General features: G+C 45.1%; 1 protein-coding gene across 4 annotated transcripts in view; it reads left to right on the top strand.

Moving 5' to 3' along the window:
• Nucleotides 1–7,593: 7,593 nt before the first annotated feature.
• The window catches only part of LOC106593969 (potassium voltage-gated channel subfamily KQT member 1), a 51,618-nt gene continuing 35,660 nt past the window's right edge, over nucleotides 7,594–23,551 (top strand). For all 4 annotated transcript variants that reach the window (XM_045708594.1, XM_045708593.1, XM_045708592.1 and 1 more), the window contains exons 1-2: nucleotides 7,594–8,450; nucleotides 15,991–16,081. In XM_045708594.1, coding sequence (XP_045564550.1) covers nucleotides 8,086–8,450; nucleotides 15,991–16,081 — 456 coding nt within the window. In that variant the 5' untranslated portion in view covers nucleotides 7,594–8,085. The remainder of the gene's footprint in view (nucleotides 8,451–15,990; nucleotides 16,082–23,551) is intronic.

Genomic DNA, 23,551 nt, shown 5'->3' with positions numbered 1-23,551 from the left:
TGCCTTAAGTGGCCTTCTGTCTTACAGTATTTAACCATACCTAACCTATCATACTAATTTGAGTGTCCCGGATTTACATGTACTATGTTACGTCTAGTCTATGAGAAATATACAAGCCTCTCCAATGACCTCACTGGCACAGCTGACACCAATGTAGTGAATTCTACCATTTCTCTTCTTAAAATCTGATTTTAAAATACCACTATTTTGATATTTGTTTCATTAGTCCACTGTTGATACAGTCCAAAATGGTTTGCATGTCAGCAATCAAGATATAGAATTTTTGAAAAATAGAGTGATGCGTTTTGCTGGCCTACACAAATCTCTTCACGAATCTCGTGATTTGACATCCTAATAAACAACTTCTAGGATGGTAGGTTCAAACTGATGTACGAAGCGATCGATAGAGCAGCGGAATTTAATTCAGGATGAGTCGTCAGGCAAACTTTAACCCTAACCTTAACCACACGTTGCCGAGCATAGCACTGAATGCAAGGGAAGCAAGGGAAGCCAGCGAGCATTTGGCCTCAATTGATAAAAAATGATAAAATAATAACCAATCAGTGTTGAGTGAGCTCAGCTGTAAATGGTCCTGGCGCACTAAAACAAAGTGTCAAAGGAAGCCCGTTTGGATTTGGCTTCAGACCAATCACATCAAGTCAAACGTCATTGACAGAAAACATGACTTGTTGCATCTTGTTGTGTCGTTGTCCTTCGGTGGCTAGCTAGCTAGCTAAAATTGTTCCTTTTCCTAAATTAGCCATGGATGGAGATAGGGATTTGGAATTGTGCTATTACTTACACTACCATTGAAAAGTTTGGGGTCACTTACAAATGTCCTTGTTTTTGAAAGAAAAATAAAAAAATGTGTCCATTAAAATAACATCAAATTGATTAGAAATACAGTGTAGACATTGTTAATGTTGTAAATGACTGTTGTAGCTGGAAATGGTTTTTGCAAAGAAAAAGCCATATCTCAGACTGGCCAATAAAAAGAAAAGATTAAGATGGGCAAAAGAACACAGACACTGGACAGAGGAACTCTGCCTACAAGGCCAGCATCCCAGATTCGCCTCTTCACTGTTGACGTTGAGACTGGTGTTTTGCAGGTACTATTTAACGAAGCTGCCAGTTGAGGACTTCTGAGGCATCTGTTTCTCAAACTAGACACTCTAATGTACTTGTCCTATTACTCAGTTGTGCACTGGGTCCTCCCACTCCTCTTTCTATTGTGGTTAGAGCCAGTTTGCGCTGTTCTGTGAAGGGAGTAGTACACAGCGTTGTACGAGATCTTCAGTTTCTTGGCAATTTCTTGCATGGAATAGCCTTCATTTCTCAGAACAAGAATAGACTGACGAGTTTCAGAAGAAAGGTCTTTGTTTTTGGCCATTTTGAGCCTGTAATCAAACCCACAAATGCTGATGCTCCAGATACTCAACTAGTCTAAAGAAGGCCTGTTTTATTGCTTCTTTAATCAGGACAACAGTTTTCAGCTGTTCTAACATAATTGCAAAAGGGTTTTCTAATGATCAATTAGCCTTTTAAAATGATAAACTTTGATTAGCTAACACAACGTGCCATTGGAACACAGGAGTGATGGTTGCTGATAATGGGCCTCTGTACGCTTATGTAGATATTCCATAAAAAATCTGCCGTTTCCAGCTACAATAGTCTTTTACAACATCAACAATGTCTACACTGTATTTCTGATCAATTTAATGTTATTTTAATGGACATAAAATGTGCTTTTCTTTCAAAAACAAGGAGATTTCTAAGTGACTCCAAACTTTTGAATGGTAGTGTAATTCTCCGTACTGGCCAATGATTATAATGGCGATTCTGGTCCAACCATAAATTCATACATTGTGCCCCTGGCCTGAGAGGATGGAAGTTCAACATGTAGATCAATGTAGTAACGTTAGGCTAATGTTAACTAGCTGGCCTGGCGCATCGGTGCCCATGAAAGGAAGTTAGGCTAACGAGCAAGTATTTTAGCCAGGTAGACTAGGACAACAAAAACTAAAAGCGTGATTATGATTTTGAGTTATAGACCGTTTCAGCAACATTAAAGAGGAGGTTGGCATTGGCGGTTCACTACAAAATAGGGTGAGTCAACATGTTTTTTCCACTTGCTCGCGTGCATGCGCACACACACACACACACACACACACACACACACACACACACACACACACACACACACACACACACACACACATCAGTACCATGGACAGCCACATCATATTTAGCTTACTTTGATTGGACTAAATTGTTTTTGGTATCTTTTAGTTGTCACTGTATTAGATAAGCATAGGTGATTAGATGATGTCGAAATGTTGATGTTGAAATGGTGCTTGCTTGACCATGCAGTAGGTCATGTAAAGGGGTTTGTAACATGTTTTGTGGACTTCACCTGATAGAGGTTGCTCTCCGGTTTTGTGATAAAACAATGTTGTGGTTGAATCTATTCTGCCACTGTGTCTTGTTATTGTCTCGGCCTTTAGGCTTATATATCACAGTGGCAAGACATATGTAGCCTAGTGATTAGATCGTTGGGCCAGTAACTGAAAGGTTGCTGGATAGAATCCCCGAGCTGTGTTGCTGGATCGAATCCCCGAGCTGACAAGGTAAAAATCTATCGTTCTGCCCCTGAGCAAGGCAGTTAACCAACCCACTGTTCCCCAGGCGTCGAAGATGTGGATGTCGATTATGGCAGAAGATGTGGATGTCGATTATGGGGACCCAGGCCAAATCTGTTCAGTCTCCTGAGGGGGAAAAGGTGTTTCTTGGTGTGTTTGGACCATGATAGTTTGTTGGTGATGTGGACACCAAGGAACTTGAAACTCTCGACCCGCTCCACTACAGCCCGTCGATGTGAATGGGGGCGTGTTCGGCACTCCTTTTCCTGTAGTCCACGATCAGCTCCTTTGTTTTGTTCACATTAAGGGAGAGGTTGTTGTCCTGGCACCACACTGACAGTTCACTGACCACCTCCCTATAGCCTGTCTCATCGTTGTCGGTGATCAGGCCTACCACTGTTGTGTCGTCAGCAAACTTAATGATGGTGTTGAAGTTGTGTTTGGCCACACAGTCGTGGGTGAACAGCAACTACAAGAGCTGACTAAGCACGCACCCTTAAAGGGGCCCCCATGTTGAGGGTCAGCGTGGCAGATGTGTTGTTGCCTACCCTTACCACCTGGGGGCGGCCCATCAGGAAGTCCAGGATCCAGTTGAAGCGGGAGGTGTTTAGTCCCAGGGTCCTTAGCTTAGTAATGAGCTTTGTGGCCAATATGGTGTTGAACGCTGCGCTGTAGTCAACGAATAACATTCTCACGTAGGTGTTCCTTTTGTCCAGCTAGGAAAGGGCAGTGTGGAGTGCGATTGAGATTGCGTCATCTGTGGATCTGTTGGGGCGATATGCGAATTGGAGTGGGTCTAGGGTTCCGGGATGATGGTGTTAATGTGATCCGTGACCAGCCTTTCAAAGCACTTCATGGCTACAGACGTGAGTGCTACGGGGCGGTAGTCAATTCGGCAGGTTACCTTCACTTTGTTGGGCCAAGGGACTGTTTTGGTCGGCTTGAAACATGTAGGTATGACAGACTCGGTCAGGGAGAGGTTGAAAATGTCAGTGAAGACACTTGCCAGTTGGTCCATGCATGGTCTGAGTACACGTCCTGGTAATCCGTCTGGCCCTGCGGCGTTGTGAATGTTGACTTGTTTAAAGGTCTTTCTCACATCGGCTATGGAGAGCATGATAGCACAGTCGTCTGAAACAGCTAGCACTCATGCATGCTTCAGTGATGCTAGCCTCGAAGCGAGCATAAAAGGCATTTAGCCCGTCTGGTAGGCTTGCGTCACTGGGCAGCTTGCGGCTGGGTTTCCCTTTGTAGTACATAATAGTTTTAAAGCACTGCCACATCCGACGAGCATCAGAGCCGGTGAAGTAGGATTCAATATTAGTCCTTTATTGACGCTTTGCCTGTTTGATGGTTCATCTGAGGGCATGGCAGTATTTCTTATAAGCGTCCGGATTAGTGACCCACTCCTTGAAAGCGGCAGCTCTAGTCTTTATCTCAGTGTGGATGTTGCCTGTAATCCATGGCTTCTGGTTTGGATATGTACGTACAGTCACTGTGGGGAAGACGTCGTCGATGCACTTATTGATGAAGCCGGTGACTGAGGTGGTATACTCCTCAATTCCATTGGCTGAATCCCGGAACATATTCCAGTCTGTGGTGTACTTACTATGTGCACATGCTAAAAGAAAGAAATGAACTGGGTAGATAACAAGGTGTGTCATTGTAGCAAAGTACAGTATTTATAAATAAAAAATCAGATCTCTTAAACGTTTCCTTCATTTTTGTTCTATTATCTATACAATAGGCCATAGATTTTGGCCTGGCATATTCCAACTTTCAAGTAGTTTTCTGTTTTGATTGGGTTATTTTGCCTAAATAACTTTAGGCCTACCTATAGAAAAAAAACTCTGCATTTCTGCCCATACTGGCAAGAGTCAAAGGGTGTTTAGCATCCCCAGTGGCTCTGCAAGCGCAGAGAAGATATTCTCCCCTGCAGTCCTGCTCTCCAGGCACCATCGCATGAGCCTGAATCCACAGACTCTGGCAAACTGGTGTTTCTAGAAATTAATTCAAAAGGCACTGTTGACTGAGCCTAATAAGGCATTTTTCGTTTAATTTGTATTTAATTCTAAGTAAGTCGCAGGCTATATTCGCAATTTATAGACTATAATAATTTAATACAACAAAATGTTGTTTAAATGCTGAGCGCTTAATGTCACCGACTCTCTACCTGCCTAGTGTGTCACACTCGCTAATGCTTCACAATGTGTTTCTTTGTAGACTATAACCTTGAAACAATTAAAATAATATAGACTAAATAATTCATATTCAAATGGTAATCTAGGTCCAGGCAGTCACAACAGCAGATGAGTGTTGGTTAAATGGTAGGTCCAGGTAGTCACAACAGCAGATGAGTGTTGGTTAAATGGTAGGTCCAGGTAGTCACAACAATAGATGGGTGTTGGTTAAATGGAAGGTCCAGGTAGTCACAACAATAGATGGGTGTTGGTTAAATGGAAGGTCCAGGTAGTCACAACAATAGATGGGTGTTGGTTAAATGGTAGGTCCAGGTAGTCACAACAATAGATGAGTGTTGGTTAAATGGTAGGTCCAGGTAGTCACAACAATAGATGGGTGTTGGTTAAATGGTAGGTCCAGGTAGTCACAACAATAGATGAGTGTTGGTTAAATGGTAGGTCCAGGTAGTCACAACAACAGATGAGTGTTGGTTAAATGGTAGGTCCAGGTAGTCACAACAATATATGGGTGTTGGTTAAATGGTAGGTCCAGGTAGTCACAACAACAGATGAGTGTTGGTTAAATGGTAGGTCCAGGTAGTCACAACAACAGATGAGTGTTGGTTAAATGGTAGGTCCAGGTAGTCACAACAATAGATGGGTGTTGGTTAAACTGTGATTTTGGCAGTTTTTTGGGGGGTATTTGAAGCGCCAGAGCGGTGAGCAACCGTTCAACTCCGCTTACATACTCTGATTGATAGTTGGTATTCAGCAGTCATGAAAGTATACCTTATTTACACTGAACAAAAATACAAAACACAACATGTAAAGTGTTGGTCCCATGTTTCATGAGCTGAAATAAAAGATCTCAGAAGTTTTCCATATGCACAAAAGCATTTTTTTTTTAAATAAAAAAAATATATGTATATCCCTGTTAGTCAGCATTTCTCTTTTGCCAAGATAATCCATCCACCTGACAGGTGTGGCATATCAAGAAGCTGATTAAACAGCATGATCGTTACACAGGTGCACCTTGTGCTGCAGACAATAAAATGCCACTCTATTAGTTTGCCACACAACACAATGCCACAGATGTCTCAAGTTGAGGGAGCACGCAATTGGCTTACTGACTGCAGGAATGTGCACCAGAGCTGTTGCCAGATAATTTTATTTAAATTTCTCTACCATAAGCCGCCTCCAACATCGTTTTAGAGAATTTGGCAGTACGTCCAACCGGCCTCACAACCGTAGACCACGTGTAACTATGCCAGCCCAGGACCTCCATATCGGCTTCTTCAACTGCGGGATCGTCTGAGACCAGCCACCTGGACAGCTGATGAAACTGTGGGTTTGCACAACTGAAGAATTTCTGCACAAACTGTCAGAAACTGTCTCAGCGAAGCTCATTTGCATGCTTGTCGTCCTCACAAGGGTCTTGATCTGACTGCAGTTTGGAGTTGTAATCCTACTTCAATGGGCAAATGCTCACGTTCGATGGCCACTGGCACGCTGGAGAATTGTGCTCTTTACGGATGAATCCCGGTATTAACTGTACCGGGCAGATAATGCACGGCCCCATGTCGCAAGGTTCTGTCAAAATTCCTGGAAGCTGAAAATGTCCCAGTTCTTCCATGGCCTGCATACTCACCAGACATGTCACCCATTGAGCATGTTTGGGATGCTCTGGATAAACGTGTACGAAAGCGTGTTCCAATTCCCGCCAATATCCAGCAATTTTGCACAGCCATTGAAAGGAGTGGGACAACATTCCACAGGCCACAATCAACAGCCTGATCAACTCTATGTGAAGGAGATGTGTCTGGCTGCATGAGGCAAATGGTGGTCACACCAGATACTGACTGGTTTTCCGATCCACGCCCCTACCTTTTTTTTTTAAGGTATCTGTGACCAACAGATGCATATCTGTATTCCCAGTCATGTGAAATCCATAGATTAAGGCCTAATGCATTTATTTAAATTGACTGATTTCCTTATATGAAGTGTAACTCAGTAAAATCTTTGAAATTGTTGCATAATGCGTTTATATGTTTGTTCAGTGTACTTTGAAGAACTAATAAAATTGTTATTTTGTTAGACAGAATAGGCAGCAGCTCTACAGAGATGAGATGTCTTGGAATGAAATAATAAAGCCATCAAATAAAACAAATATTTCATGAAGGTAAAGTAATGTGAATAAATGATGGTTAGTAAGTGATAAACAGTAATGGACAGTCACCACCATCATGGGACTTGTATTACTAGTTTTATTCTGTGTTACAGCATTCAACCAACATAATGAAACCGAACCATAATTATATTTTAAATAATCAACCGAAACAGAACCGACATCAAAAAGCACTAATCGCTCAGCACTAGCAGTAGGCTAGTGCTCTCTCACATTCATGTCATCAGGTCAGGTAGGTTAATGTGTACCTGACAACAGAACTTGTCATCACTAGAACGCCACATTACTTTTCTCAATTAAAACCCTTGTATAAGGCAAGCAAACCAGTGTCCCTCTTCACTATCAAGGATGGTCAAGGTCATTTAAATGAATTCCTCATTGTAACTATACACAGAGACAGCCAAGCATGGTATTGTTACTTATGTTAACAGCTGCCATATCATTACAGGACACATAAACTGCCAGTAGGTTATGGTATGCTTTCATGGAGTTAATTGGTAGAGATGGGAAGAGCGTGTGGGAGAGAGAGAGAGAGAACGAAAGAGAGAGGGGAGAGAGAGAGATAACGAAAGAGAGGGGGGCAAGAGAGGGGGAGAGCGAGCGAGAGAGGGGGAGAGAGAGCAACATAGAGAGAGAGTGTGTGTGCTGTTGGTCTATGCTGTTTTGAGGGGTCAACACTCACAGCTGCAAATTATTGTTGTTCAATGCTGCCCAGAGGGCACTGCCTCCCCTTTTGTGCGATCAAGCGCGAAACAAGCACGCACAAGTAAGTCAACTGACGATAAGTAGTAGTCTAACCGTCCAGCAACAGGTAGGGGACATTTCTTCCGTAATTTAACATGGGTCGGATACTTGCTCTACCAATGTAAGCTATTATAATAGGATTTCGGGAAAGCGGCGGTCAGCGAGACATATCCGACAAGGCAGCGGCTTTAGTACGTTTTTTGTTGTTGTTTTTTTTCGCCCACCGCATGCAGGCTCTGTTTTGTCCCACTTCATTTATCCACCAAGTCCGCATTAGACGGAGACTAAAGCGTGTGTCCGTCCCATTGATGAGAAAACAAACCAGGCTACAAACAGCATGTCGTCTCCAGACAACACAACCCAGAGGAATGAAGTCCTGAATAACATACGGAGGTCCTCGATGGTGGCGGGACATGGGAGAAAACAGACTGAGTTTGAGATGTCACAAGCCGCGTCAGCCTCTCAACCTGGGGCGCTTATTTCTAACAACAGGTTTCTGTGTGACCCCGAGGGCATCACCATTCACACAACTGTCACTCGACCGTCGGTGTCTCACCTACCCGGGCTCAATCTGAACCCCCGGATGTCCGTATACAGCACAAGTCGTCCAGTTATCGTCAGCCGTGCTTACATTCAAGGACGCGCTTATAACTTTCTGGAAAGACCATCTGGGTGGAAATGCTTCGTGTATCACTTCTCGGTGTGAGTGTTTATGATGAATAACGTTGATATAACAAGAACACATTACTTGCATTTGTCAACCATGCCAAGTGCTTTGTGGGCGTTTTGCCAAATGGTTCAAAGCAGTTCAAGGGCATGACACTAGGCTATCCTTTGGATTATTTCTAGTTGTCCTAATACAATACTATACACGTGATTAACGGTGCAATTATGTTACTGAATTACACTGTAGGCTATAAAATTGAGGCTATATGTAGATTTATACAGCTGAACAAACTCACTTCAGTATTTAATGAACATCACTGACGTCAGACTGCTATTATGTAGTATTGACCGTTTTGTCTGAACATGGAGTTTCTGTCAATCTCCATGGGCTGGTTTCCTGGACACACATTAAGCCTATGACTGGTCTAAAAATACTGTATATTTCAATGGAGATTCTCAGTTGAGCAGACTTTTTAGTCTAGGACTAGGCTGTGTCTGAGAAACCAGCCCTATATCATCATGTTGTCCAGGGAAAACCAGCCCTATATCATCATGTTGTCCAGGGAAAACCAGCCCTATATCATCATGTTGTCCAGGGAAAACCAGCCCTATATCATCATGTTGTCCAGGGAAAACCAGCCCTATATCATCATGTTGTCCAGGGGAAACCAGCCCTATATCATCATGTTATCCAGGGGAAACCAGCCCTGTATCATCATGTTGTCCAGGGGAAACCAGCCCTATATCATCATGTTGTCCAGGGGAAACCAGCCCTATATCATCATGTTGTCCAGGGGAAACCAGCTCTGTATCATCATGTTGTCCAGGGGAAACCAGCCCTATATCATCATGTTGTCCAGGGGAAACCAGCCCTATATCATCATGTTGTCCAGGGGAAACCAGCCCTATATCATCATGTTGTCCAGGGAAAACCAGCCCTATATCATCATGTTGTCCAGGGAAAACCAGCCCTATATCATCATGTTGTCCAGGGGAAACCAGCCCTATATCATCATGTTGTCCAGGGGAAACCAGCCCTATATCATCATGTTGTCCAGGGGAAACCAGCCCTATATCATCATGTTGTCCAGGGAAAACCAGCCCTATATCATCATGATGTCCAGGGGAAACCAGCCCTATATCATCATGTTGTCCAGGGGAAACCAGCTCTGTATCATCATGTTGTCCAGGGAAAACCAGCCCTATATCATCATGATGTCAAGGGGAAACCACACTATCATGGCATGTTGACCAGGGACGTGGGCATACTGTAAGGGTTTCGGGGGCCTGATCTCTGGCTGAGGAATGTTCAGTCTGACGAACCAACCCCCTGTGCTCAGTATCTCCTCTCACTGGAGTTGATAGCAGGCAGCTAAACTTGGCCGGCTGGCTGCTTTGAGAGCAGTAGCCTGATACTGCCGCTCTATGACCTGCTGGTGTGGGATGGGGGATGCCTGATGCAGGCTGGCTGCTTTGGGGGAGCCTGATGCATCAGGGCAGAGATAGCTCTGATGCATCAGGGCAGATATAGTCCTGATGCATCAGGGCAGATATAGTCCTGATAGCACTGGATGCCAATGGACCACCACTACAGATGCCCCCTTGTTTCCACAAATGTTGCCTACTAAACAACTACTTAATAGATTAATTTGTATTTAGGCAGTATTTTCCTCACCTGTTAAAAGGCCTATCACAGCACTGTCTTAATTGTGACATATCAGATGTTAAGAGTCTGGACAGTTGGGTTCTAACTTTCTAAGTAACTTTACAAAGCCAAAACCATCTTAACAAGGTAACGTCTAGCGTTCCAATGGGGGTGCAAGGTATAACCTTTCCTTTTTTTTTACACTAAACTCACACGTGTCTTTTCTTACTACCACTGACTTTGCTGATAGCTGCTTTAACGAGGGAAGTATTTACTATAGCTAGGTGTCCATCCAATTGGCGACAGTTTTTCATGCGAATATTCTAAAATCCAGATTTTCCCACCAGATATGTGTTTCCATCAAATTTACTTGTGGCAAATACAAAGGCTGTGCGTGATGACGTAGTGCACATAAAAATACATTTTCGCGGTTAAATTCCATTTACGGAATAACAAAATACAAATTACATTAATTTCCATCGCATTTTCAACTGTGATAGTTTTCTCACAAAAATGTTGCGTTATGTAGAGAGTGTGCCCTCTCTAGTATTGGCACGGTGTGCTCTAGCCAACAGCGCGCAGATACGCATAGCCGACATTACATGATGAGATTATTATGGACAAAAGTGAAAGATAATTTTTATTTGTCAAATGGCAGCTAAGCATCGATGATCATGTCACCAGAATAAGACCTTTGACTTTTTTTGGGGGGGGAGAGAATCAAACTCATCACTTTGCACTTTCACCAAGCTGTGAAGTTTATGAGAATTGATTTCATCTGTAGCCTAATACACTGCATGCTTTCAAGACGAGTCGTAGTAGGAGGACCACACAACATGTCATCGTGTGACTCAAAGTTTTCTTTGATATGATGGTTATTAGATCAATATTTGCACATAAAAGCGTTTCCAATTAAATTTCTCGCATAATAATTCATTTTACCGACACAAAAAGATCCCACCTTGTCTATTTTTTGATGTTGTCGACTTTTGGAAAGTATACATAATTGTTTTCTGTTTCCATGTCAAGCCTGTCATGACATTTGAGTTTTTTTTATCCAAAATGTACTTTACTTACGCAGTTTCTAACTGTGATATGTGGTTGTCTCACCTAGCTACCTTGAGATGAATTCACCAACTTTAAGTCACTCTGGATACTTGCATCTGCTAAATAACTCAAATGTAATGTTAATGTTCTTTCATTGTTGTGTAACTGTAAGAGTGGGAGGCAGGAATGAACATTGGCTTATCACTGAGCCAGAGTGAGCGCTCCAGACAGAGTGCAATCAGGACTGCAGGACCTCCCCCACGAGAGAGAATGTGTGTGTCTTTGTGTGTGTCTGTGTTATACCATGACCTCTGTAGTGTTGGCATGTTGCCTCAAGCTATGTGCTTGTGCTACTTACTGTATGCTGTTTACAATGCTTCCATGAATAATGCCATGGCAACATTTTGTTGGATACATACATTTACCTTCAGATCCTTAGACTCCACTAAACATTGTTGAGTCATGACGTTCACAATGATTGAGCTATATAACAGGGAGACTGAGACTCGACACAGTGACACTGCCACATGAAACTATCACATTGTCCCTTCGCTCCACAAGCCAGCCGTCTATGACGTCACAAGTCAACCTGCCTTAGATGTGCTCTATCATAGAGAGTGGCTGATAGTAAAACCTTATGATGTGATTACCTGTACACAGTGCTGCTGTCTACCCCTCTCTGCTCTGTCCTGCTACCCCCTGCAGACGCAGTAGACTGGAAGAGATCCTGCCCATCAATAATACATGGTGCTTGGAGATGTGATGCTTACAGTATTGTGTAGAGCTCAATAGGGCCCACACAGCCCACTATATAGAGGCCAGTAAAGCCCATGTTATTTGTATTTATTAAGGATCCCCATTAGTTCCTGCCAAGGCAGCATTTACTCTTCCTGGGGTTTATTATGGATCCCCATTAGTTCCTGCCAAGGCAGCATTTACTCTTCCTGGGGTTTATTATGGATCCCCATTAGTTCCTGCCAAGGCAGCAGCTACTCTTCCTGGGGTTTATTATGGATCCCCATTAGTTCCTGCCAAGGCAGCATTTACTCTTTCTTCCTGGGGTTTATTATGGATCCCCATTAGTTCCTGCCAAGGCAGCAGCTATTCTTCCTGGGGTTTATTATCGATCCCCATTAGTTCCTGCCAAGGCAGCAACTACTCTTCCTGGGGTTTATTATGGATCCCCATTAGTTCCTGCCAAGGCAGCAGCTACTCTTCCTGGGGTGAAGCAACATTAAGACAGTTATATACAAATATAACATGACATTACATTTCATAACACTTTTCACAACGCATTCAGTGTGTGCCCTTAGGCCACTACTCTACTACCACATATCTAAAATACAACATCCATGTGTTCGTGTGTGTAGAGTGCTTGTGTTAGCATGTGTGTGTGTGTGTGTCTTCACAGTCCCAACTGTTCCATAAGGTTCTATCTGTTTTTTTAAATGATTCTACTTGCATCAATTACTTGATGTGGAATAGAGTTCCATGTAGCCATGGCTCTATGTAGTACTGTGTGCCTCCCATAGTCTGTTCTGGACAGTTGATCCCTCTTCTTCTCTGTTCTACTGGCTGCTTCACAGTGGATCCCTCTTCTTCTCTGTTCTACTGGCTTCTTCACAGTGGATCCCTCTTCTTCTCTGTTCTACTGGCTGCTTCACAGTGGATCCCTCTTCTTCTCTGTTCTACTGGCTGCTTCACAGTGGATCCCTCTTCTTCTCTGTTCTACTGGCTGCTGCACAGTGAATCCCTCTTCTTCTCTGTTCTACTGGCTGCTTCACAGTGGATCCCTCTTCTTCTCTGTTCTACTGGCTGCTTCACAGTGGATCCCTCTTCTTCTCTGTTCTACTGGCTGCTGCACAGTGGATCCCTCTTCTTCTCTGTTCTACTGGCTGCTGCACAGTGGATCCCTCTTCTTCTCTGTTCTACTGGCTGCTTCACAGTGGATCCCTCTTCTTCTCTGTTCTACTGGCTGCTTCACAGTGGATCCCTCTTCTTCTATGTTCTACTGGCTGCTTCACAGTGGATCCCTCTTCTTCTCTGTTCTACTGGCTGCTGCACAGTGGATCCCTCTTCTTCTCTGTTCTACTGGCTGCTTCACAGTGGATCCCTCTTCTTCTCTGTTCTACTGGCTGCTTCACAGTGGATCCCTCTTCTTCTCTGTTCTACTGGCTGCTGCACAGTGGATCCCTCTTCTTCTCTGTTCTACTGGCTGCTTCACAGTGGATCCCTCTTCTTCTCTGTTCTACTGGCTGCTTCACAGTGGATCCCTCTTCTTCTCTGTTCTACTGGCTTCTTCACAGTGGATCCCTCTTCTTCTCTGTTCTACTGGCTGCTGCACAGTGAATCCCTCTTCTTCTCTGTTCTACTGGCTGCTGCACAGTGGATCCCTCTTCTTCTCTGTTCTACTGGCTGCTGCACAGTGGATCCCTCTTCTTCTCTGTTCTACTGGCTGCTTCACAGTGGATCCCTCTTCTTCTCTGTTCTACTGGCTGCTTCACAGTGGATCCCTCTTCTTCTCTGTTCTACTGGCTGCTGCACAGTGGATCCCTCTTCTCTGTTCTACTGGCTGCTTCACAGTGGATCCCTCTTCTTCTCTGTTCTACTGGCTGCTTCACAGTGGATCCCTCTTCTCTGTTCTACTGGCTGCTTCACAGTGGATCCCTCTTCTTCTCTGTTCTACTGGCTGCTGCACAGTGGATCCCTCTTCTTCTCTGTTCTACTGGCTGCTTCACAGTGGATCCCTCTTCTTCTCTGTTCTACTGGCTGCTTCACAGCGGATCCCTCTTCTTCTCTGTTCTACTGGCTGCTTCACAGTGGATCCCTCTTCTTCTCTGTTCTACTGGCTGCTGCACAGTGGATCCCTCTTCTCTGTTCTACTGGCTGCTGCACAGTGGATCCCTCTTCTTCTCTGTTCTACTGGCTGCTGCACAGTGGATCCCTCTTCTTTGTTCTACTGGCTGCTTCACAGTGGATCCCTCTTCTTCTCTGTTCTACTGGCTGCTTCACAGTGGATCCCTCTTCTTCTCTGTTCTAATGGCTGCTTCACAGTGGATCCCTCTTCTTCTCTGTTCTACTGGCTGCTTCACAGTGGATCCCTCTTCTTTGTTCTACTGGCTGCTTCACAGTGGATCCCTCTTCTTCTCTGTTCTACTGGCTTCTTCACAGTGGATCTCTCTTCTTCTCTGTTCTACTGGCTGCTTCACAGCGGATCCCTCTTCTTCTCTGTTCTACTGGCTGCTGCACAGTGAATCCCTCTTCTTCTCTGTTCTACTGGCTGCTGCACAGTGAATCCCTCTTCTTCTCTGTTCTACTGGCTGCTTCACAGTGGATCCCTCTTCTTCTCTGTTCTATGTGTGTTGAAGTGTGGTGGTGAGGTGGTTGGATTCCAGACCAGTCATCAGTAAGCACACCGGACATGCCGTAAGGTGATAAGGGCCTCAATGGAACAAACACTAACTGCAAACAAAACAGCAACCCCTCTCCCTACAGATGTAGGATCTTAATTTGATCACTCTTTTGTTGTAGATAATTTTCCTGCACAGCAGAAAATGCAAACCAGTAGTGTATTTGAGTTTTAAAAAGGCTTCTAAAGTTTGTAATTTCCACTTTGAAATTTCAGACTTGATTTGCCCTAAAGAAAAATGTATCAAACCCAACAAAAATGTCCATCAATTGTAATCCACATAATAATTCACATTTCCTGTTGCTGCAGGATTATTTTCCTGCTGTAGCCAAACTGGCTCAAATTAAGATCCTACATCTGTAGTTTCCATCAATGCAAGTAACTTGTGTATTACCAACAGTTGGAAAGTGTTTTGACAGGAGCAAGGAGGCTAGTTGACGGGGCCAGGGCTTCTATCTTAGTATTGCTATAGGTTCATACGGTAGGTCTATCATTACTATCTGGCCACTGGTGTAGACCTACACAAACTGCTAGATATCATCTCAATAGGACTCCCAATGACTGAGGCAACATCAGACAACTTGTCAAGGGGTGGAAATGGACATTTACAACGTCATCTGCATTGTGTCTGGCTCAGTTGTGTTGTAGCAGCTTGTAGCCTTATCTTGTACAAAGAAAAGCTTTTTATCTCAGTCCTCTTGAGGACTCACAGTGGTCTGATTGTTGGTTCAGTTGGAAAAATAACGTATGACCTTGAGATCAAATAGAATGACAGGATGTTGTTGTCCTTTCAGAAAGTCAGGGGCTGGCATGGTAGTGGCATTAGAGTGTGTGTGTGTGCGTGTGTGTGCCGAATCTCTTTATGTTTGGTGTGAAGAAGGTGTGTTTGATCTGGTGACACATATACTGAGTCCACGTCAGTTGAGGCCTGAGTTCAGCTGAGGTAGCTACTCTACTGGCTACAGGCCCACTGCTGCACTGCTCTACCCTGTTAGCACACTGCACGGCACACACAGAGAACCTGACTCTACAGTCAAACACACCTAGAGGCTCATGAAGGATAGATACTGAACATCATGTCGGCTTATGACTGACAAAAAAACACTCAAAGTGGGTTAACACCATGAGTGTTTTAAATCATAGTTCTCAGGTTAAAGTGGGTTAACACCACAAGTGTTTTTAAATCATACTTCTCAGCTTAAAGTGGGTTACCACCACGAGTGTTTTAAATAATAGTTCTCAGATTAGTGGGTTAACACCACGAGTGTTTTAAATCATAGTTCTCAGCTTAAAGTGGGTTAACACCACAAGTGTTTTAAGTCATAGTTCTCAGCTTTAAAGCTCCAATATGTAACTTTTGGGGGCGTCTGTGTATTCTCTTGACTGCTTTCAATCATTTCCCACATACTCTGCGTTGTTTTATATACCTCTCCACGTCATACATAAAGTGATTTGAATGTTGTTCTGTCCTGCAGGTTCCTCATCGTGCTCGCCTGTCTTATCCTCAGTGTGCTCTCTACAATAGGGCAGTATCAGGCTCTGGCACATGGCACTCTCTTCTGGGTGGTGAGTTATTATATTATTATATACTCTACTATAGGGCAGTACCAGGCTCTGACACTCTCTTTTGGGTGGTGAGTTATTATATACTCTACTATAGGGCAGTACCAGGCTCTGACACTCTCTTCTGGGTGGTGAGTTATTATATTATTATATACTCTACTATAGGGTAGTACCAGGCTCTGACACTCTCTTTTGGGTGGTGAGTTATTATATTATTATATACTCTACTATAGGGTAGTACCAGGCTCTGACACTCTCTTTTGGGTGGTGAGTTATTATATTATTATATACTCTACTATAGGGTAGTACCAGGCTCTGACACTCTCTTTTGGGTGGTGAGTTATTATATTATTATATACTCTACTATAGGGTAGTACCAGGCTCTGACACTCTCTTTTGGGTGGTGAGTTATTATATTATTATATACTCTACTATAGGGTAGTACCAGGCTCTGACACTCTCTTCTGGGTGGTGAGTTATTATATTATTATATACTCTACTATAGGGTAGTACCAGGCTCTGACACTCTCTTTTGGGTGGTGAGTTATTATATACTCTACTATAGGGTAGTACCAGGCTATGACACTCTCTTCTGGGTGGTGAGTTATTATATTATTATATTCTCTACTATAGGGCAGTGTCGTGACGTTGTATTAGTTAATGTGACGACTGTTGCTCATCGAATGATTAACGGTTTATAATTGCGTGATTAAATGAATTAAGCAATGAATCACGCAATTATTAACTCATTAACCTGGGGCACCATGGGAACATTATTTTGATTGAGTTTCTATTTCCCAAATTAACTCAAAGGATATCAGAATATCGATTTTACAACAGTCGCTAAATTAATCAACCTCTTGTCTCATGTCTGAACGTCGCATAATCCGGGAATCTGCACGAACCCGGGCTACACCAATGAGTTTACCACACCAATCTTAGTTGATTATTTATTTACTAGCAAGCTAAAATGATGATAAAAATACACATACACAAAACACAGTCTAGCTATTGATTAGGACTTAGTATAACGGGCCAACACACTATGGCGCGTGTTACCCAAAATGGGGATTTAAAAGAGAGAGAAACAAAGAAAGTACACGAGAGAAATATACATTTGGGTTCATTTGTCAGCCATGCTTATTTAAACCTAGCCTTGCCCCGAACTGCCGCTCTTATGGGTCAGAATATAATGATGTAATTACGTGTTGGAGGTCTCAGGTGGGAAGCTCCGCGTGGGTCGTTTAGGCTTCTCAATGACGCACTTCTCCGGCGCAACTCTCTGGTTGTCCTCACGATGTCAGTGTCCTTCTTGGCTTAGTGGTCTGATCCCTCGCCCTTGATCTGAAAGGGGTCTTCTGAGGACAGACAGCTCTGTAGCTCAGAGCTCACAGCTTAGGATTCGAACGGTGTAGATACCACGATTCAATGGAGAGTGGAGGCTGGGTGGTTCGGCTTGAATTCACCCGCTTAGACACAGCTACTCGTCCGTAGCTCGTGTAGAAAAAGATTTCTTTGTCTTCAACCTTGTGTTTCGTTTTGGGGTTCGTTGACTTTGTTAGAGCTTCGCTGCAGCTTGGGGTCAATTAGTCTGATATGTTAATTCTTCACTCTCCTGTCTTATACCCTCGGGTCAGAAGTGGGCGTAACCGCCTTTAGGGCAATTCTCTGGGCGGACCAAGTTAAGGGGCAAGGCCTAGATTTGACTAAAATCCTATTTTAGACACTACCTTCACATCTCATCTTTACCAAAACATTCTCTTTGATTTGGATATTTTCCACACAACGTACAATGTATAAACATCAGGCATATACTGGGAAAACTCTTAAAGGTACAATGTTTTCATAATAACGTAATCTCTTAAACTTTAATAACAATACAAAAGTTACATACATTTTCATATTCCACCTCTCGTCATGACCACCATTGTGGCTGACGGAAACCATTGTTCCAAAGTCCCTTTATTGCATGTTTAATGTTCTGAGGCCAGTTCTCCATTGTGAGGACAAAGGAATTTCTCTGTGGCCTAAGGTTTATTATGGGCGTGAGGGGTCATAAAACCCCCACATCTTCAGACCCCTAGATCTCTCCTCCTCTGTTGGGGGTTTGGGAGATAATCTGTAGGGTGGTGGTCTCCTGTACCCTGACCTGATCAGGACAGTCATGACAGTCCCCCTCTGGTAGGTTCAACTTGGAATGATTCTGCATGTTGCAACCCACCATAAGAATGACCATCGGATGTCCTGGTCTGTGGATCATCAGAGCAGCCCCCCCCCCCCCCTTTGGTGGTTCACCCTGGTCAGCTTTCCGCAAGCTGTGGATCACCACCAGAATGGACCTAGGAGGTCTGGCAGTGGCTCTGTGTTCCGGCCCGTCGTCCGGTTATCCCGGCTAGTGGACCTAGGCAGTAACTTGGCAGACGTTAATAATGCACAACACTCAGGCAATACATCATTACATTTCCTCCCCAAACGAGCGGCGTCTTGGCTCTAAGGCTTCCTAAGTGTCAAAGGTAATGAAACGAAAAATTGGAATAAAAACATAAAAGTATACAAAATATGTCTACCACACCTTAATCATCTAATATGGACTATGTTCTATATATGTCCAAGGTCTAGGCTAAATAGCTCTATCATGGCATTGTCTCTAATGTCATGTCTAGGGTGATCCTACTTGCAGGTGGGTAGTTAAGGCACTTGGAAAAACTTGGCCCCTGAAGGCCAAAGCTTACATCAGGGACATTACTGGGCTGACCTAGCGAGTTCGGGAGAGGAGGCTGGGACTGGGCCCTGTAAGAGGGTTTCCGGATCCATTGCCAACTTTCCAAAAATCGGGATCGCTTCCATCCCACGGGTGATCCTAGTATAAGACCTCATTAGGTCTTCCATTGCACGTGTGCGCCTGTGTACGTAGTAGGTGCACACAGGGAAATAAGACCAAGGATCATAGTAACAGTCAGGATACTGTCCGGCACCGTCCAAGAGCGGGCGACAGACCAATCTTTTGGTCTGTAGTCAGTCGGGTCGACTAACAGTGCCTCATCCAGTACGCTAAGATCAACAGTCATGGGTCCCTCGTACTGGATTTGGTATTGAATGGCTTGTGGTAACTCAAGGGAACGTTTAGCAAAAGCGTCCGGCATTTCAATCTCTGTGTCTATCCGGTCGTCGGGAAGGTGGTATAGAGCGAGGTCGTCTACGTGAATAATCGCCCCCTCTGGTACCGTAACAAAAACAGTCTGGTTGGGGAGGTTCAATTGGGTGATGGAGTCATGGCGTTCGTAAGTCATAGTGGCGGACGCGAACGGTGTGTTGCCCAACCATCGGTTCCCTACCACCTCCACTTGTGTGGTGGTGGCCCCATCCCTGGCTGTTAGTTTGGCTCTACAGCGTTCTTCGCTGGTGATAGCTTTAATACCACAAAGACGCTCGGTGTTATCCCTGACAAATGGTTTGCTAGGACAAAGGTAGTGGACATCTTTGGTTAGAGTACACATTAGCAGGTTAGGGGTGAGATAGAAATCTGGGTTGTTTTCCTGGTAAGCTACAACTGGGGGCGTGGCAATCTTTACGTGGGTACTGTCGCGCCAAAATCCTACATTGAGAACCGTTTTCAATCTATAGATATTCTCCAGTTCAACAACCGGCAGCGTCAGTAGAAAACCCACTTCATTACGATCACATCAACGTGTATTGGGATGGCCGACCCCAGACTATAGGCCAAATGTGACTGTAACGGCCTTATCGTGGTTGAAGTAGCTGAGGTCAATATGTCGTGCACCATTGAGAGGGGCACTAGATATGAGGGGATTCTATTCATGGCCAAGTGGTCCATAGAGGAGCTAACTTCACGGAGAAAATCCTCCAGTAACAATCGAACCAATTGGACATGGGCATAGTCATGGTTCATGACCTCTGCTAGCTTTCCTACAGACAGGATAGTTTTGTTCAGGAGAGTAGCGTGTGTGTTGACCACCAGAATAGTGTCCTGGAGAGACTTTCCCACATGTTGCAACCTAAGGGCCTGTGCCTTCATCTGCTGCTGGATAAGTGGCATCTCTTCAGTAATCTCCCTAACATTCCTCTTGACTGTGGCTAGACTGACTGCGTTGACGGCAGTGGTACCTAGGGCAAATAGTGACCCTACGGCTGCCCCTATCGATAGTAGCGCCCCGACGAATCGTTTTTCTCGCCTGGGCTCAGCTAGTTCTGACTGGGTTACTGTGAACTTTTGGAGTTGGGCCAACATATGGGCAGTGTCTAGCTGGGCGTGCTTAATTGCCTGGCTGGTCCAGTCAGCCCCGGCCCAACTCAAATGCGCCGCAGGTGGAATGTGTTGGCGGTACACATTCTCTGCATCTAGGCGGACATATACCCTCTGCGTGGGTACTCTGCAGTTAGTTATGAGTAGTCCTGGATCGTCACGGAGAACGATTCCCGTAGGGGGTCCGTTCGTGATTACGTCTGCTGGGTTGGTTTTGACCAGGGCGCAGAGTGTCAGGATCATCCAAAGGAACTCCATCCTACAGAAACGCATAATCAGAGATTGTTGGATTATTTCAGTTATTTGTAATCAGTACAGCGCAGGACGATATCACTAGTGACAACAGATGTATATCTGGTAGCTGGGAAGAGAATAAAATATGTTAGGTGCAACGTACTGGTCTCCTGGAAGGGATCAGCTGAGGGTACTTAAGAATTTTCTTAGTACCTCTGGTTTTGCTAGGTTTTTATCTATTCGGTGCTGGCTAGCACCCCTTCTATTCCCGGGACCCACTTTAATGTGGCGTTTTGTCGACCTTTGCTGATTTTGATCTGGTAAGCTACAGGTGATAGCTTCACCACAATCTCGTGTGGCCCCGTCCAGTGGGGCAGGAACTTTGTTGCGACGCCCGCGGGTTTGGTGTATATGTAGTACCACACCTTATCTCCGACCTCGAACACCTGGTGTGAGGCTTTTTTGTCGTAATAGGTCTTGTCACCTTCTGCACTTCTTTCCAATTGTCCTTGAGCGTACGCAAAGGTAGTCTGGAGATGGTTCCGCAAGTCGGTCATGTATTGATGAGCCGTGTAGGCGGTGGCTGCGGCGACATCTCCCGGTTGGTACAGGAGATGCAGTGGAAGGGTCATTTGCCAGCCCGTCATCATCTCAAAGGGTGTCATTCCCATAGACCTGTTGCGTGTGGCTCTGATTGCCATCAGTACCAATGGGAGTTTGAGGTCCCAATCTTTGTGGTCGGTTGCCACATATTTCCTCAAGATTCTGACAATTGATTGGTTGCTCCTTTCTACCCCCCCCCGAGCTCCAAGGGTGGTACGCGATGTGGAGTTTAGCTTTGACTCCCAGGAGTTTCCACAGTTCGGTCATTACAGCTGCCGAAAAGTGGGTTCCTCTGTCACTGTCCGCGGTTTCTCCTGGCAGGCCGAAACGACTGAAAACGTGGTTTAGCAAAAGAACGGCATTGGTTTCCGCTGTGTCATTGGTCGCCGGCAGGCACTCCACCCACTTTGTGAATGCGCAAGTCACTATGAGGAGGTACTTGTTGCCTCTGGCCGACCTGGCAACTGGGCCGACCCAGTCGATCTGGATCGAGCTCCAGGGGTAAGACACACCCTTGCGTTGCAGGGGTGCTCTGTGAAGTGGCTTGGTGGGTTGAAACTGGCAGCAAACTAGACACCCCCTCACGTATCGTGCCACGTCTTGTTCCATGTGAGGCCAGTGGGCCACCTGTCGCAATGTTTCACATGTAGCCTTGACCCCCCTATGGCCTCCACATGGCTCGTCGTGGGCATGAGCTATCATTATCCCCCTCTGTGTTTTAGGAACCACCCACCTTCGAGCGGTGTCGGTTTCTGAAACATACACCAATAGGTCATCTACAAGTGTGAGGTGCTGTTTAGTTGCGTACAGCGAACGCAAGTCGTGTGAACCTGCCAAAGCCAGTTCGGACACTGGGTGGTTGACAGGATCCGACAGGAATGCCATCAAAGTGGCGAGGGACTCATCTTGGCGTTGCATTGCTACCAGGTCGCCATTCATGAATGAATGCGTTAGCAACACATTATGTTCGTGCGAAGACGTTTTCCGTGGTGCTACATGGCTACGCGTTACCGCAGACACCATAGCTTCCTCAGTGGGTTTTTCGTCTCGAGCATTAAACACCCAAGGGGTGCCGTGAATTGCACCAGATTTCGCCATGCTGTCAGCATGGTCGTTGCCAAGTTTGTCACGACCAGGTGATTTGGAGTGTCCCTTGACTTTCTTCCAATACACCTGTATGTCGTGTTTGGTGATGAGGTCATCACAAGCTAGAATGAGCTCTTTGTTTTTCACCTCTTTACCACTTGAAGTAGTCATGTGCTTTTGTTTCCAAAACGGCAAGTGGCATAAGAATGTGAGTCTCGCGTAGTTTGAGTCGGTGCAGATCGCCAGTTCTGCCAATTCGTGTTTCACCGCTGTTTGCAGGGTGATCAGCACGCCAGCCACTTCTGCAAACTGGCTGGTCTTGTTGCCAAGCTGAAATTGAAGTGGTTTACACGGAATGTCGTTGTGCCATACCAATCCCACCCCAGCTTGCAAGTGGTCTAGATGGCGGTAAGAACAGCCATCTACAAATGCCATCGGCATGTCGAGACACACGTTCTCTTCGAAGTAGTGATGGTTCAAAGGCAATGGCGGAGCGATGTCACGCGGGGGTGGTCCGGAGTCGGTTTCATCGTCACCACAGTGTTGACACACCGCCAAAGCACTGCCCAAAGGCAGGTTTTTTGCTTTTGCGTAGTTGATTACTACATCATGGCTCTGCAGCGTCATGAGCCAAGCCGCTATCCTGCTGTTGTGTACAGCACCCTCATGGATTCGTTGGCTTTTCAGAAAAGTCACAGGCTGGTGACATGTTTCTATGATCACCTTTTGTCTGCCGACATAACTGGTGAAGTGTTTGATCGCCCAGACTGTCGACAGCAGCGCTTTTTCGCAGTCTGAGTACTTGTGTTCGGCGGGGTTGAGTGTTTTGCTCGCGTAAGCAACCACACGTTTGTCTTGGTCGTATTTTTGGGACAACCCGGCGCTAAGGCATGGCTCTGAGAAACCAACTTCCAAAAAGAATGTCTTGTCTTTGTTGGGGTATACCAGGCAGGGTGCCTCGCAAAGCAGGTCTTTCAAGGAAGCCACCGCTTCGTTGTGAGTGGCATCCCAAACGAATGGGGTGTCTTTCTGAAGAAGGTGAGTCAACGGTTTTGACAAGTCGGCGTAGTTTTCGATGAATTGACGGGAGTAATTACATACTCCCAAGAAGCTGCGCACCTCGTGAAGGTTTGTAGGTGTTTTGATGTTGCGGACTGCTTGGATTCTGTTAGACTGTGGCAGGATGCCCTCGGCACCCACCAGAAGCCCCACGTAGTTTACCTTGGTCCTGCACCATTGTCCTTTCATGATGGCCAACTTAGCCCCTGCAGTCCCGAGTTGGGTGA

Source organism: Salmo salar, chromosome ssa26, assembly GCF_905237065.1.
Source record: "Salmo salar chromosome ssa26, Ssal_v3.1, whole genome shotgun sequence".
Taxonomy (NCBI): Eukaryota; Metazoa; Chordata; class Actinopteri; order Salmoniformes; family Salmonidae; genus Salmo; species Salmo salar.
The sequence above is the reverse complement of the archived record's forward strand: the minus strand, read 5'-3'. Positions and strand labels throughout refer to the sequence as shown.